Below are 17439 nucleotides of genomic sequence, written 5' to 3'. Positions count from 1 at the left end.
GTTACTTTTTCACTTCATCAAGTGATCTCTCAGTCAGCTTCACTTGATCCTCCAAGTCTTCCACCAAACAGTACTGTTTGTTTGACTCCATTTGAGCACAGACTTACTCCTTCATGTACATCCATGCACATGGATATTTAATAGTACTCCATTTATCTTTTCCAAGAACTCAAATAGCAAGAGCTATTCCCAGCCAAGTCAGTTGTCCGTTTGGCATAGATTCTTATCTTGGAGATACCAGCAGCATATGTTTACCAAAGATCACATAAGTAGGTAAGCAGTCAGAGATACTTCCTCAGAATATACACCCAGCAGTTTATAGCTTGGGGACTTTCAAGAGAGGAGAAAACGTCGCACAATAGATGTGGATGGAGCAGCATTACCTTATGTCTTGTCTTTCTAAAATTAGGCACGATTTGTCCTTGCCTTTATTATCGCCAATAACAGCACTTTGAGCAGACTACTTGCTCACTAAGTTTTTTAACGTAGCACCTATATAAAGGACAAGAAAGCAAAGTAAGAAGTCTTTTATATTGCATGATGGATTTTACAGCCTGCACCAAATAATTTCTTGCTATCTAACAGAGCTTTCAGTCTATTGCAGGCTGCCCAAAATAGAATACCAACCTGATGTCCGATTCAAAAGACTTCGCTTCTGTAGCTAGTCAAAGCTGATACTGTACAACAATTATTTGCTCTTGGAGAACAGATTTATTAACACACCACCACGTCTACAAACCCGGAAATCCCCTGCTGCACTGTCAGTGTCCACCTTTCCATTATGCCCCTAATTATCTCCAAAGGAGTTTATTCCTTGTAAGCTGCTTGTTCAGGCCGATAAGCATTTCATTCTGAATGCTCTGCAGATCTCAGATTTACTCCTCGTACTCTTAGCTGACAAACTAAGCAACTGTCTCCGTTTTTACAAAACATCTCTCCCACACTCTCCAGCTTCTCTTTTAGTTCAGGATCCTTATTTTCCTTAACAAGAGGCCTCCTCTTGAGATGCATACTCTCATCAGATGGCCCTGGGACTCTTCTGTTCATTAGATCCTACAACATGGAACTGTTAAATCTCCTAAACCAGTTATAACTGGTTGAGTCCTTCTCCTTCCCTAGGCTTGTTGCAAACACGTTACTTTCAAACATATGAGTTGCAGTTTCTACAGAACTGGATCTCTTCCCTGCTTAAAGTCACAGTTTAGACTACGGATCATAGAATACATCCCTTACTGAAAGGAGCTCTAGTTCCATATCTTGGTTTTCAGTGAAATGTGATGGACCCATGCTTTTTGGCCTTGATGTCCGTGGCCAGATGTAACTCTATCAGGGCTTTAGCTTTCCTAATCTGATCCCTGGCTGCTCGGACAATTTCTCTGTATTCTTCCCAGGCTACCTGTCTTTGCTTCCACCCTCTGTAGGCTTCCTTTTTCTCTTTGAGATTGTCCAGGAACTCCTTGTTCATCCATGGCTTATAGCAGCCTTGCAGTACCTAAAGGGGGCCAACAGGAGAGATGGGGACGGACTCTTTATCAGGGAGTGTAAAGATAGACCGAGGGCTAATGGTTTTAAACTGAAAAAGGGGAGATTTAGATCAGTTATTAGGAAGAAATTCTTTACTCTTGACGGTGATAAGACACTGGAACAGGTTGCACAGAGAAGCTGTGGATGCCCCATCCCTGGAAGTGTTCAAGGCCAGGCTGGATGGGGCTTTGAGCAGCCTGGTCTAGTGGGAGGTGTCCCTGCCCATGGCAGGGGGGGTGGAACTACATGATCTTTAAGGTCCCTTCCAACCCATACCATTCTATGATTTTTGGTTTAACAATGAGAAATTTTGATGCTACCCACATTTTTGAGTGTGTGTGTCTAAATTCAGTTGCTGACAAATTCCAAATCTATGTCCACTTTAAAATAGCATCCTTTTTCATGCAATTTTTCATCATGATGATTACAACATCAAAAACTGCATAAAGTGTAAGAATTCTCACCATTTTCAATATTTTAATATTAATTTATCCTCATCAACTCACTTCATTATGCTAAAGGTCTGAGTAGTTAAGAGTCTATATCACTTTTGGACACAAATGGAAGGGTATATTTTATTAATCAAGACTAACTAGTGTCTTCATGTTCAAATAAGATGCTAATCCAGTAAATTATTTCTTAAGCATTGATCTAAAGCAGTTAATATAAAAATAATATTCCAAATTAATTACATCCCAAATAAAGGTATACTGCAAAGGACATTTTCTCACAGAAGAGCCTTTCTTGAAGAGCAATGTTTTACATTGCGCCTTAGACTACACTGAGGGCAATTTCAATTTACATATTCCAAAATGACAAACGTAGTCATGTGATTAACTTTTTCTCTTAAGAAACCCTTCCTGCTGCTCCATTACGCATAGTTGGAAATAAACCCATTTGCTCTCCCCCAAAACCTCAGAATTTAACAGAAACCTTCTTTGACAGTCCTCAGAGTGCAAGCTTCCTCTAGAAGAAGCTACTCCGATTCTGAGAATAAAATGGCTTCTCTGCCCAAACGCAGGCACGTTTCATTAAATTTTAAAGATAAATACACAGGGTAAGACACCTGCTGATTTACCCTCTTTTTCCACAGCTGTTCTGGATTGTGGACCCAGGCTCATAGACTTTACAAGAACGGAGGAAGCATGTTATGATATCCTAACCTGACTTTCCAGAGCTGGCAACGGTATAATTTCTGCATCGTGCCTCTGAATCCTGTTTCAGCTAAACTGTAGGCTCTCTCAGTGATGGACTTTCAGACTTTGCTTAGAAACCCCAAAAGATGAAGAGTGAAATAGCACTCCTAGGTAAAATAGTTCTGTAATTCAGTTTAAGAGGCATCTAAACACTTTTCTTGAATTCAACATAACATCACGAACAGGAAGACTTAGAGTATATGTCTCATATGAGTATTACAAAAGTAGGTTTGTGTCACATGAAATGGAACTAATAGTCCTGTAAATGCTCTTCTGTCAAGACAGGTGGATAATAAATGCAAGTGCACGCATAAATATTCTATTCCTCTCTTGGAGGCAAACACTGAAGGAGACCGTCAGTTTGCTAGTGAGGTTGTAAAAGCCTGAACCACATTTCCTGTTTGTAAGAAAACAGGTGACGAAAAAAGACTGGAGACCTTTAAGACTGACGGCAACTCTAGAGATAGATTCATGCTGCCAGGTCCAAAACAAAAGGGTATCCAAGGTCTGCCAACATAACTTGATTTCCTGTTGGATAAAGGGGCGGGGAGTATTCCTGGAAACAACAAAAACAGGTAAGGGTTATCTTTTCAGTATTATAAACTTGTAAACAAAGGAGCAGTAAAAACACGCTATGGAAGATTAGCAGTCTTCCAAGAAGGTTGCTCAGGGTTCTGAAGTCAAATTATTAATAATAATCATGACAATGATGAGTCATCATCAACAGCTTAAGCCTTCATTAATTAAGGTTTGTTAATAAAGTCTAAGCATTGGCATTAGTTTTGTGCTTAAAACATTTACTGTGCTGAGGGCTTCTTATTTTACAATGCACTGCTTCCCTTCTGAAGTATGAATTTGACATCTTACAAAGAAATTAGTTGTGCACAAATTAATTGCAGTTTAAGGAATCCTTTCTGGAGAATCAATCCTGTCTTAAAAACTCACACAGGTGGAAATATCTTTAATGTTAATTTAACATTCATCAGTCTCTTAATGGGTTTCTTTTTCTAAGTGTCATTAGTACAGAATATTATTTACCTCACTATTTAATTGGAGAGGGGGGAAAAAAAAGCCAATTTTGTCTCATCTTTGACAAATTTGCAGAAAGAAATGACAGGAAACAAACCATTTTGTGCTCCAGAGCATCATCTTAAATCTAGTAGTGACCAAAGTAATTAATCTGCTTCTATGAATGATGAGTTGATACCATAGATGGCGTGTCCAGTTCTTGCCAGACAGGTATCTATATTCCCCACCTTGTTTTCCTTTTTGGTAGGAAAAACTGGTAGAAGTTTTTCCTGTTATCCTTTGTGATGGATTCTCTAAACAAAATACGTTAGAACAAGAAGGAACAAAACTTAGTACTTCTGCTACCTATTCTTACGCTGTGAGGAGGAAAATCACCTTTTTCTAGCCCTGAATTGTTAAATCTGGCCCCTTTCCCCAAAGGTAAGTACATGATTATGCTCTCTCCTTTGAGTTGCAATAACATTGAATTGCAGAAATTCATCCAGGAAAGATTAGAATGTTTTGGGGGCTTTTGGTTGGTTGGTTATTTTTTCGTTTTCTTCCCCCTCCATCTCCCCCCCGCCAACTACAGTATAATGAACCCTGCAAAGGGAAAACCTAAGAACAAGTGACCAAAAAGTCTGTTTATTCCTTCGTCTTGTCTCTGTTGGTGGAGAAAGTTGTCAATAGATTTAAAAAGGAGAAAAAGCACAATTAACTATATCTTTAGAAAGTCTTTGGTTTGCCTGTATTTTGTCGTATGCACATAATACCTTTAGTTTATAACAGTGTAAAACATACTAAGAAGAGGCGAGTAATCCCTTCCCTAAAGTCAGAAAAGTAAAAACAGCATCCAAATGGAGTAAATTACCTAAGGTGGATGTTCTACTTGGACGCAACTCCAAGTTTGACCCTGTTTCAAAATAGAAATGTAAGAACAGCAGAATAGGAATATATCATTAATGCTAGAGAGATTCTGATATTAGGTATTCAAAATACTGTCATTTTTACAACGATTAAATATAGTACTTCCCCCGTTCACACATCCCAATTTTTTCTAAAAATGAAACAAGGATTGTTGTCCTTCCCATGAAACCTTTGGCTCTACGATGAACTCTTCTTTCACGGGGGAGCACATTATATTAAAAACAGCCTCAATGTGATTTCTTATGAACAAAGTACTATCACTCTTACGTTTTTCTCATCACAGATAGACTATTGCAGAAAGCCCTGGTGGAATGTGAGCTTATTTTATTAGAATCATAGGGTACTATTCCCAGGGGCCTAATTTTTCATTAGGACTTTTTTTTTTCAAAGATATAACAAAACTTTTTTAAAATACTCAATTTGATGGCAGTTGAGCCTGAATGACCCTGTACACAGTGCTACGAGTTCTTTGGAATAAATATGTAATATGTAAAAAAGAAAAAATAAAAATCTGGTTTTGCTACGTTTGACAGTAGATGACTTGAATAAGAATGAAAATTAAAAAACAGAATAAAAGACACTATTTCAGAACAGATTATAATTAGTCTAAAAGACTTCGCTTTCTGTTTATTTCCTAGTCTCCATCCACAGTCACCTTATCTTTTTTTTTTGTCCTTAGCAAAACCAGTTAGTTGTCACAGGTTGCACTGACACCTGCTATTGTACGTGTAGGGACAGCAGCGTAGTTACCCGAGGAGACAGATTGTTCCTCACACAGTTATTCATCTTTCTTTCTACTGCTGCTGTTGTCAAAAGTAGTAAATACTTAAATAATGCAGTTATAGATGTAGATAGCTAGCATATTAGCAACAACTATAATGGTAGTACAAGAACACCTGGGAAAGAGCAGGGAGTTGTATATCTGTAAAGCTGAGTTATAAAATCAAAATCTTTCACTTTTTTGTACTTGGACAGTAAGATTAACTTGAAACTGACTTTAGAAAAGCATAGAGCGCTCAGAGCAGCACTCGTGTGTCTCCGATTAAGGCCTTTACTATGGTTTTATGGGGTAAATGAAAAGTGCTGTTGTTCCTGAAATATAAGTAGTGTTGTCTGAGAAACAAATAGCTCATATTGCAAAGACAAAAAAGAAGATACTGAAGTCACAGGTATGTTTGTGTACATTCTACTGAAATACAAGCAGATGTTTAAGTTAGAGTTGTGGAAAATAAATTTAAAAATAAACTAAGTAGTGTTCAGCTGGGAAAAAATTGAAATGTTTTTTTGATCTTCTCATACCTCATACCCATGCAGTTTTCTAAACCATGATTAAGAAGGAGCTATAGATTGTGAGGTTTAAAAAATTGGTATGTTTTATTAGAAATCCAAGTTTCATGCCTTTTGTTTTGCTAGAATATCTTTAAAGTCCTAGAGAAGTGGGATTGCTCAAATACCGTAAAAGTTGAACTTGAAACTGAAAAGGAAAACAACTTTTTTCCAACCTCTATTATTTTCCAGGTAATAATTCCAATTTAAATCAGAAGCTGAAACACACAAAAAAATAATTGTCATCAAAAATCTGGTTACTTCCTCCGCTTCACTTAAGGGCTGACAATTTTCAATTTGAAACTAAGAGTTCTCCTCCTGCTCTGGAAACACCAGGGAAAAATAGGATTCCTAAATCAGAAAGATAAATGGCAGCATTCAATATCAAGAAAAAAGTACAAACTCAGGTTCCAGCTGTGCTTGAGGCATCTACTCACTCTTCTTATTCTAATGAATCATAGGGCTGTAGTTTCTATCACAGTTACGCGTGCTTCCCTTCTTTTAGGCCACAATACTGCTTTTCCTCACTGAAAAAAAAAAAATTGTAGGAAAATAAATATGAAATGAATATAAGAAAAAAGGGAAGGAATCACTGCAGAAAATATAAAAGGACAGAAGGAAGAATGACTCTGATTATTCAGACAATACATTGAGACATAAAAGCGCTTGACTTTGACGTAGACTTCTTGTAGTTTTGGAGACAGGTTGTGTAGAATGCAAATGTTGTTGAATGACTAATTGTAGAGTAACCAGATTCCAAACACCGGTGGTTCTTGATGTGGCCCGATAACGTCTTCTCAAGGTGAGATTTCTCTCTCTTTTAATTCTTACTCTGAAAAATTGGAATAATATATAGCTGCTTCATGGTGGTGGTGTCTCTCCTCATGAATTTCATTGCAAAAACATGCCTCTCGATCTGAAAAGTAGTATTGCAGTGATGGAGAACCCTCAAACACCTTTGGCAGAACTCAGGTAGGAGAAAAGAAAGGAATGGAAATTGGATGTTTAGTTTAAAAGGAAGGATAAATGGGCACTGGAATTACCATGGGCAAACCCCAGTTACAAGTCTTGTCAGACGGTTACAGCTTATTTGCTCTGTTTTGTTCCTTTTAAAAGAGGGTTCTGATAAGGAAGGAAACCTGCATCATAGAAGCCCACGCAATTTGTGATTTTTTACTACCAAGGATTATCTTATCTTGTTTCATCATCATCAAAACATCTGTGGCTTGGAATAAAACACAACTAAAAGAGCTTTTGCAACACCAGCCCAAGTAGGGAACAAAGCCTGTAAGGGGCAGTTCCTAAGGTGAACTGGATCTGGTCAGTCAAGGAACAAAGCTCTGTCTTCTCATCAGGAGCTGATCCATTGTCCCCCACCACCCCCAGCCAGCAACATGGGAGTGTGTATCCCCGTATTCCTTTAAGTCAGCTTTCCTTTAAGAAGCAAACAGAACGGCAGCCTCCTGAAGGAATCCAGCTACATCAAAACCAAACAAGAGCATTATGGACCTGCTCAAATCTCACTCCCTCCACTTGACTGCTCTGCTCCGGCTAGACTTTTTTTTGTGGAGTTCATGATTTTTTTGGATCAGGCTTTATTTCAAGCACTCCAAATTTAGAAGAACATGAAACATGCTTCTGGGGAAAGTGAAAAATGTAGATTCAAGCTCCTTTCACTCATATATTTGGCTTAGCATTTCCTCTGTCAAGGAAGGGTTTTGCAGGCCATTTGCAGCAACGCTGATCGTTTTTGGCCATTAGACCATCACAGGCTATTTTCTTCAGCATGGTTTGTGATGCAAAATTTCTATGAGCTAGGTTAATCGAAGAATTCATTAAATGACAGAATACGTTTGGGGTTTGTTGTTTCCTTCCTGTGTTTTGGAATCCAAAGAGAGGCAAGTTCAGTGCAAAGGGAGGCTTTGTTCAATTAAGTTGCCTGGGTTTTACCAAGTGATTCTTCAGGAACTGTTTGGGTTTCTCTCTGCAGTAGTTCTGGGGGGCTCATTGGTTCCCAGCTACTGCTCATCCTTTGCCACTACATCCTCTGCGTTCTCAGGAAGGAGGGTGAGGACATGAATAAAGTAAGGGGTTTTAATAGGAGATGTAAGAAAACACATAACCAACCTTTGAAATTTGTTGCAGGGATTGCTATAACATGATGGACGTTTCCAGTGAAGTAAGTTGTTTTGTCTGAATTCATCTTCAGAACTGCATTCATGAACTCTAGGATTTAGCCAAAAATTTACTGCAAATAGTAAGTTAAAGACAATTACAAAAATAATTTCAAAGCTATTCACTAAAATGACTTTTTTCTGTAGCAATTTCTGATTTTTACTGCATCTTATGGGCAAACCGATATCTCAACCTTTGGCTGAATTCCTATGAAACAGTAGTTCTGCTAAGAGTTTATTGATGTTGTTTTCTTATTATTTAGCATCTACTTTTGATATTAATTATTTGCTTGCAATAATAATTATTGCTTGTATAGCAATGTCTGTCACAGAGTAAACAACAAAACAGCAGCTGGAATTAAAGAAAGCAAAAATCAACCAACCACAGAGAATACGGTAAAACTGTGAGACAACACAAACAATAACGTTATTTTCTTTCAGTTACAGAAATGCACTGCCATTTTTCTGTCTGGGGAATTTTGGCCTTTGTGAGTTTGGCTCTGGTTGTTTCGTTGATACTGAACATTTCACACTATATGAAAAAGAAGCAAGGTAAGTATCGTTGTCTCTCTGGAAGGAATGGAGTTTGAGTCTTTAAAGTGTCTGTAGAGAAAGGCATCACTGCCGGGAGATTTCAAGGCAACCAATTGATTCTTTTGAATCTCAAAGTTATGTTTCAGCAAGAATGGTTCTAGTAGGGAGGATGTAACTTTTAAAATTTTTTAGAAGAGAGTCAGGTATGATTACGGAATGATTGCTAGCTGCCCAGGCTGCTGCTAAAAACAGCTACCCAAATCCATTCACTGAAGACAAACAACAGAACATGTACATGGTGAAGAATTGAGTTCTGGCTAAATTTTCATTTTTAAAGGATATTTTTAACACCTGTAATTTCCTTTTTTAAAGTGTATATTTCATCTAACTGGTTATTATTTGTATTTAATTTAAAAATTATTTTAAGTAGCTGCACTAATACAAAATACACTTGAGAAAAATTTCTCCTCCCAAAATTCCTGAATGCTTATTTGAATTTCAGTTTTCATACACATTTTATGCTTAATCAGTTTATTTTGAAAAAATAGTTCTAATTGCCTTTCATCATGGGATCCTAATGTAGCTCTTAAACCAATGTGTCACTCACAATAAGGAACTCATTTGTTTAATTTACGTTAGAGGGTGACTACAGCCATATTCTGGTTTTGGTTTAAAATTAACTATGACTTTTTAAAAAAAATTGATTATGCCAGCACAACCTCTCTTACGCATAGAAGTCTATAGTTATTAAGTTGTACAATCCTCACTGCTCCCATTCAGGGATAAACTACCTTTTCGCAGGGAAAATCACACCTCTGCTATATGTGTATGGACAGGCGAGCAAACATTGGTGGATTCAACCTCGTTAAATACACATACATACAAAATCTACATAAACAGAAGGCCTATGCTTATAAACGGAACTCACCAAGTGTAGGAGAATAACTATGACTACAGAATATTAAAAGAGCTGCCGGAGTGTTGCGGGACAGAGGAGCGTACCTTTTTGGGTTATTTTGTCTTTTAGTCCTACTAGGCAGATATTTCCACGATGAAAAATCACGTCCATTTATAAAACTAGCCTTGAGCAAGGTTTTGGTCAGATTGGCTGACGGTGCATTGCTCATGGAATCAGAGCTTACCGTGGTAAATTCTGGAGTCCTGGAGCAGAGGGTAGAAAGTCAGGCATTCCTGAGTTAAGAATCAAGCTCTAGCAAGAAATCTCTTTGTAGCCACTGCCTCTCTGCTTCAGTTTCTTCATCTGTGTGGCTCACAGGATATCTCTCTTTCAGAGACACAAGCAACAGAACTAGTAAAATATATGAACCCTTCACCTTGCAATATAAACATGTGATGCATCTCCCTAGGCAGAGAAAAAGATGAGGTAGAAGCAGAAGGAGGAGGAAACAAGGAATTAATTGCATGTGTTACAATACATTTTGGGATCTTGTGAACTAACAGAGAATTTGCAGCCACAGCAGAGTTATGACACAAACATTTCTTGTATTAGTCAAAAGTATTTGAGAAAAGCAGGGGGACAACTGAAGGTCCTGAGAGCCAAGAGCTTTCAATTTTACTCTCTACAGTGAAATCAAAAGCAATTCACTTAAGACAATTATCTGAAATGTTCTAAAATAGCACGTTTCATTTTCTTTTAACTTTATTTTTTTTTAACAAATTTTACAGCTAAAAGATATAAAGACTATGAAGACAACAGTCCAAGGTAAGTTGAATAAAAAAGTTTCTTTCTGGCAAGGGTGAAATAAGGAATAAATAATGACAGACGGCTTTGGAGGGACAGCATAGAGGAAAATCCAATATCTCATGCAGCCTGCCTGGAAATGTTGGAGAGGAGGATGGTTGTGGAAAAAAAGTTTTCCAAAGAAAACAAGAAAAAAAAAATTCATGTGGGAGAGACGTACTCCAGTCCTTTTATCAACAATGAAATAATTGCATGCTAAATGATAATTTTATAAGCTGAAGGAAGTGCAGGATATTGAGCTAAAACGCTATTTGCTATCAAACTCAATAAGTCTATAATAACGAAAAAGAACTCTCAGAAAACAATGATAAATTATATTCTGATATTTAATACTTGAGGAGCAATAATTTATATGTATTTACGTTTCATAGACTTCTTTTACATATGATATTCAAAAGCAATAAAACAGAGTCTGTTTATAGCTACTGTATACAGGCTGTTTCTCTTATTCCACATTAAAAAACCTCACCAAAGCTTTAGAAAACAGAGATGGAAAGGGCATCATCTCCACCTAAATATGAAAGTCTCTTGAAACAAAAATATAAAAGCCTTCACCTGTTCCCCCAAACCAATCCTCAATTACAAATGTACTTGAAGCTGGGGAGTCTGTGCTTGTCTATTACTGCCTGTTCAGCTGAAAAATACCACTCTAAAAGTGGTGTTAGATTGCATTACTTCATTCCCTTGACAAGGCACAGTATAGGGATGCAATAGGCATAAGATTACACAATGTTTCCCACTAACAATTCCCACTTTTACAAACATGCTTAAAAACATTTTCAAGAAACACCAGGTAATGAAACAGAGAATACCATTAAATAGCCAAAGTTGAACTTTGCTTTGGTCTTCTCTAGTTGTGTTGATGTAAGTATTTTAGTTCAATCAAGGCTGGACTTTTTAAGAACACCTCCTCAAAAGACTCACTTAGTGCTTTAGTTTGTATTGCAAACTGGTCTCAGAGGACACGAACTGTAGCTTAGTAGTCTGGAGATTGGCTTTATACGTAACTGAGTTACAGGAAAAAAAGTGTTCAATTCTTGGCCAGATAACAAATCTCTCTCCAGAATACAGACATTGCCATTTCTTCTCCTTCTGCAAAACTAGTATTTCTGTCCCCTCCATGCCCCCCGCCATATAGTGGGGTCCTAAATAAAGCATATTCTGTGCATTAAAGGTATTTTTCCACTCCCCTTCTAGCTACGATGACTATTGCACAGAAGATGACCCAGTTTACGGCAATCTCAATCAAGGTATTTTAGGTAAGCTTCACTTGAAGAACATGTGTCTGTTCAGAGGCTATAATAAATGTATGGTTAAAAGCTGACCGACCAACAGTTTCTGTGTTTCTCAAACCGCAAACTTGAGAATTTGCCCCTTTTCAATTGCTGTATTAATACCTACTTGGGATAGAACTGCAAACCATCATACTGCACTACTCTTTGTAAGACCAGATCACGTACTGAATTTGGCTTCTTATAGTCCAAATGGTCTCGTTCAGCCCAATATCTCAAAACCAAGAGCTTTTCTACGTATAAAGCTGCACCAATTGAAATAACAGCTCGATCCACGCACATTAAAGCAATCTGAGACACGTGTCGCTCACTGCCCAAAGTCAGTGCTCCCACAGAAGCTGGCAGAAACAAACACGTAGCAGCCCTCTGCCATGGTTATCCACAGATCACCACCGACATTGACAAATATGCTGAACCAAGCCCAGTGGCTGAACGGTGGGCAGAAATAGCTTTTCTCTGCTTTACTGGGCTGAAGTTGATAATCCTTGGCAGAGAGATACCACAATTGAAGGCAGTAACATCATATCACTGCAGCTAGAGCTAGATTTACTGAGGGTATGTCTCTCGAAGCCCTCATGGTGTTAAAGCAGTATTTAAGTAGAACGAACACAACTTTTTTTGCTGGCCTTGTTTGGGGTTAAGCAAAACGGAAGTACTTAAACTGCAGGGGAAAAGAGACCCCCAACTTTTTCATATGCAGTTTGCATAAATTAAACTAAGCCAACACTCAAATACGTTGACACTACAAAAGCCTGAAAACTGTAAGTTTACTGTAAGTAATCTGTTTTACTCATGGCTACAATGAGACATGGCATGAGAAAATAACTTGCACCGAATTTACAGAAAACTGAAAGTAGAGTCAGGAATAGAATTTTATCACCAGCTGCTGCAGCTCACAGCCTTTTTCTCAGCCAAAGAAAAGATTGCCTACGCTGAAAAATACATCAGTATGTGGTTACCCTCTAATTGCAAGACGTCCTCCTGGCAGTCTAAAATCATGCCCAACTAGACAATAATGAGAAACTTCCCATCCATATGAACAGAAAATGATTTTCATTTTCACAGTACGTGTGTCTGAATTTCTTAGCTATTTGCCCCTCTATAAATAGAGGGAGAGATCTGGGTGTGATTTCAAAACAAAATAAACTTCTACCAAAGTAAACTGGAGGGATTTAGTTCTGTACCAGGGAGGATCTGTTGATCTGATCTTTTAAGACTCGGTAGTGTGTCTTAACTAAAACATTTTTCCACTTTGCTAAATTACAGAGGAATGTTGTTACGAGCAGATGAAGTCCCCCCCTCAAAGGCCAGTTAACCAACTACAGGTATATTTAATTTTAATTCTGTATTTCTGAATGAGGGTAATGTAGTCTGTCTTGTTTTTATCTTGTGTTTATCCCCTGATGATATATAATAAAAATCTTCACACTGCTCATCACAAAAATTGCCATGCATTAGAGTCTCAGTTCATCAGGGAATTTAAGAACAGACTTGACCTTTCATTCAATCTGGGTCATTAACGAGAGAGAAGAATTACAGACAGCTCATTTCCATTCATATGGCGTGACAAAGCTCAGGTCACAGGCACGCAAGATCAGGCTGAATTAAACCTGCATCTGCCTCCATAGTTTAGGTAAAGAATTGATTTAGTTTATTTCGAACATCAACGAAGTGAAAACACAAGCTGCGCCACATGATAATCACGAGTTTGACTGTTGCTCTCCTGCCCAGCGCAAAATCTATATGCCTTAACAGATGAAAGAAGACTATTTTTCAATTGATACGTATTTTGTTGAGATACTTGCATGCCTAAAAGCATGCAAGCTTCCACTGAAATTTGTCTGTAATTGAAGCATTCCTAGTATCAACTTCCTGACTTGATTTCCAGGTTTTTCATAAGGATCGATTTCTGGCTTCCAGGGGGTAGAAATATCCTTTTTTTATTGAGACGTTTGTTTTTGTTAACTTCATGGAAACAGAATAATCTATGGAAATTCCTTAAAAGTGCTTGACAATTTGGCTTGAAAGAACACAGAGAGAGCCAGGAAAAGACATGTAAAGTATACATTTTGCACTGGAAATTAGATTGTATATACAGACAGGAATCACCCATCTTTGGTTTTCTGCACAGACAAAAGCCTGTGAAAAATGTTGCTAATAGTTGGACTCTAATTAAATTAAAAAAAAAAAAAAAGGTGGGAAGAAAGATCAAATAATGTCTTGCATCCCAAAGAACTTGGACCGATTATATAAGCCACCCCCATTCCCATAGAGAATCTTTCCAATAATACCTTCATGAATTTTTCCTTACTGCCACTGTCCTAAGAACATGAATCATTTACCGTTAGGTAACGTTGGTCTGTTTTCTGTGGTGCCATAGCTTAATCATTTGTACTTTTAATGAGTTCATTTACAGGTAGTTTGGGTAAATTTCAGCCATTATTATGGTTACAGAGCAGACATACTCAAAGCCTTAGATGTAATTTTAAAGCAAGCGTGATTACTGAACGTTAAACCTGCAGTGAATTTCCTTCTAGGTGGAGCCTGCCAGTCAGATGTGTTATGCCTCACTTGATCACAGCGTCAAGGGAAAACGCAGAAAACCAAGGAGGAAGACAGACCCTTCGTTACAGGGGGATGAAGAAGAAAGATCATCTAACCCCACCGCGGTGGCTTCCAAAGTCAGCATTTACCTGAATAGCGAGCAGCTGGCTGCTGAAAACACAGCAGTAGAAGCCATTCACGATGATCCCATCAGATTAATGGGTTTCATTCATACTACGAAAGGAGAGAACATTTGAAGTAGCTTCATGAACCAAATATGTAATCATAAGGCGAGACTTGCTTGTTCATTCTGGAGGAACAGTGAATGATTAGAGATAATATCCCGGCAAAATGACATACCAGACAGTGGTATAAAATGGGTAAGTGTTCCAAAGTGTCTTCCTAATGCATTTACAGAATAAGCAAGAAAAAAGATCCAGACTGCCACTTTGAAGGACCTGCCCTTCTGAAGACATTTTGAAAGGGAGTTGTAGAAGCTGGTATCTCACCATTCACATTGTATTGATTCCGGTAACAATTAATCCTTTGTTTAAAACAGCCATCGACTTTCAACTAGTCACAAAGGACCCACTCTGTTGTCTGTAGAACTCTAGCAGAGTATAACTGTACTTCTATGTAGGTTTTAATGATACTTTTGGAAGGAAATCGTGTTTCGTACTTGCACATATAATGATTTAGTTGTTTTCCCAATTAAAAACTGCTCTGCTCTTCAACATTTTGTACTTTCCCACTGTGACTGGTCTATGGTAATAACACAATATATCTAAAGCTAATTGGAGAATAATAAAAACAGAATAATTAAAACAGCTTATTTAAAGTAGCAATGGTACGTCTTGCAAGATTTGACAATATCCTTATATTTCTTTAGTTTCCTTCTGTGAGCCATACCGAAATACGTCTCAAATCTCAACTCCTCTACTGATGTAACATCGTATCCAGCCGTATTCAAGAGTCCACAAAGATATTGGCAAATAATCTGTAACAATAAATCTCCTAGGGAGAAATGCTTAACTTCCTATTGGGTTTTACGTTGCCATTGTTACCAACTATTTTACAAAAGCAGAAAGAGCTTTTTATTTCCCCAAATAATTCGTGTACCGTGTGCACATTCATCTTAAGACTTCAAACTCATCAGATGGTAAGCTTTTATGGAGCAGGGATTTATTTTTATATTCTGGGAGTCATTAAGTCGTAGTAGCAGGAAACAGTAAGGCATGTTGATGTAATATGCTTACCTCTAGGTGTCAGAGAGTTCTGCCTTCTCAAAAAAAAAAAAGGATATTAATGCCTTTAAAATCCACACAGAGCACAGTGGCAAGGGGCTTGAAACTCCTGAGCACAGAGAGCGCCCTGCAAGTGTTTCAGGCCCTGGAGGAGGTAGTCCTGAAAGCAGTTACGAAAACCAAAACACCCAAAAAGCCAACGCCTCCTCTAAAAGCAGAAGTGGATGGACATGTCCAGAGATGGGATGAACTTATGAAGGGTAATAAAAAAAAAAAAAAAAAAAAAATCAATGTAAAAAAACCCCAGTTCTTTGACAGCCTGGTTGGTGTTTAGTTTAGCACACAGTTAGTGAGCCTCTTTTCCTCTATGCTAGAGCAGAAGGAGAAGGGGCAAGCCCTGCAGCCAGAGCTGCCCAGCGTCACTGCCCGTCTCGTGCTAGCGCCTGCTTTTGTGCGCAGAAATCAAGTCAATATACGTATGTTTGCTGTTACACCGCAGAAACAAGGCAGGGTTGAAAGCCAGGGTGACTGCGTTATCATGGCCTTAGAGCAACTCCCATTGGATAAGCAAAAATAAATACTGTTGAAGAATCGATAAAAAGCACTTTAATGGAGAACCATATTAAACAACGACCCTGACTAAGATCCTAAGGAGGGGAAGAAGGAAGGGAAAGCCAAAGCCAAGGATCCAAAGCTAAACACCAAGATATCAGCGCATGAAGTACCAACTTAATTTGATTAGATTGGAAAGTTATTATACTTTGTTCCTTAGCAGGAACAAAATAAGTAATAAAATACATATCAACATACTCTTGCTTAGACTCACATATCAAAACTGTTTGAATAGCATTAATATGAACAATATTTATATAAATTATTTCAATTTAGCTGGCACCAAATCGGATGCAATACTCAGCCCTCTGAGATGATTAAAAGAAAAAGCTTTCTTAAACAATCTCTCAAGCAAATAAGCACAGGCCCAAAGACTATTTGTTACTATTTTCCGACATACACATGAAACAAGTATTTTCTGCGTATTCTTTTAATACAATCCGTGTACAGTTTGTACAAGAGTTGCCATTTCCCAATTTCCTCACAGCATTTGCACTCTGACTATGCCTTTCCTCTAAAAAGTCCAAAGTCAAAGAACTTCTATGAGTTACTGAAATTCAACCTGTCTTTTCAGCCTGATCATTCATGTAATGGAAATGAAGTACGCATTTCTCTCGTGGAGCGTACACGTAACAGTAAGTCCAGGATTTAGGTACATCTAGTTTCCTCTCTATTATGAGTCTTCCTTGTTTAGTCCAACTATTTATTTACGCCAATTATCAGCAGCTGCTTTCCTTTGCAACACAGCTTGCTAAAAAAGCAGGGCACTTTTGTAAACATTCTCCTCCGTAGGTACTTCCTTTCCACATTTAATCATTGCTTCCATTAAATTATTCACTGCAGCTCTCAGAGTCTGCTTCAGGATCATCTTTAATGGCCTGTCAACTGTTTCCAAGGCACTTCTAGTCCTGCCATAGGCCACGTTTAGCTTTATTCCTCCAGCTCTTTACCCTATGTCTGCTTAAATAAGCAAAAGAATTACCTTTTTTTTTTTAATGACTTTTTGTGTTAGTTTTCAAACGACTACTGAGTTCATACATGAAAGAGCATGTTCGTTATTCCTCCATCTTCAAGCCATTGGAGAAAGACCTACGTAAAAAATCATATATTAGTTAAATTCTTTATGTAGAAAGAGAGTTTCAACTAATTACAACAAAATAAGAAAAGGAGATGCTAGGTCTGGGTTTATACTGTCTCTAAACTACTCTGTTTTTCCAGTGTTCTTTACAAAAATTTTGAAGCAGAGGGAAGCAGTGCGAAGCTATTTTTATTAACAGTAAGCTTACCATTCAAGTG

The 17439-nt window shown here is 37.8% G+C and overlaps 1 protein-coding gene across 3 annotated transcripts; it reads left to right on the top strand.

The window, feature by feature from the left end:
- The first annotated feature begins 3176 nt into the window (after positions 1-3176).
- On the top strand, positions 3177-15461 carry LOC128904324 (T-cell receptor-associated transmembrane adapter 1). 3 transcript variants are annotated; one of them, XR_008464469.1, is made up of 8 exons: positions 3177-3295; positions 8127-8238; positions 8597-8707; positions 10376-10412; positions 11649-11710; positions 13010-13068; positions 14281-14667; positions 15177-15461. XR_008464469.1 is itself a non-coding variant. In XM_054188461.1 (7 exons), the coding sequence occupies exons 3-7, from the start codon at positions 8605-8607 to the stop codon at positions 14542-14544; spliced, it is 525 nt and encodes a 174-aa protein (XP_054044436.1). In that variant the 5' UTR covers positions 3177-3295; positions 8127-8160; positions 8597-8604; the 3' UTR covers positions 14545-15157. The 3 variants fall into 3 exon arrangements, 2 of the variants coding, with proteins under 2 accessions (XP_054044436.1, XP_054044435.1); XM_054188461.1 differs by lacking the exon at positions 15177-15461 and having other exon boundaries at positions 8127-8160; positions 14281-15157; XM_054188460.1 differs by lacking the exon at positions 15177-15461 and having other exon boundaries at positions 14281-15157.
- Positions 15462-17439: the final 1978 nt, after the last annotated feature.

Source organism: Rissa tridactyla, chromosome 1, assembly GCF_028500815.1.
Source record: "Rissa tridactyla isolate bRisTri1 chromosome 1, bRisTri1.patW.cur.20221130, whole genome shotgun sequence".
NCBI classification, from domain to species: domain Eukaryota; kingdom Metazoa; phylum Chordata; class Aves; order Charadriiformes; family Laridae; genus Rissa; species Rissa tridactyla.
Note: the sequence above shows the minus strand (reverse complement) of the source record. Positions and strands in the feature narration are given on the sequence as shown.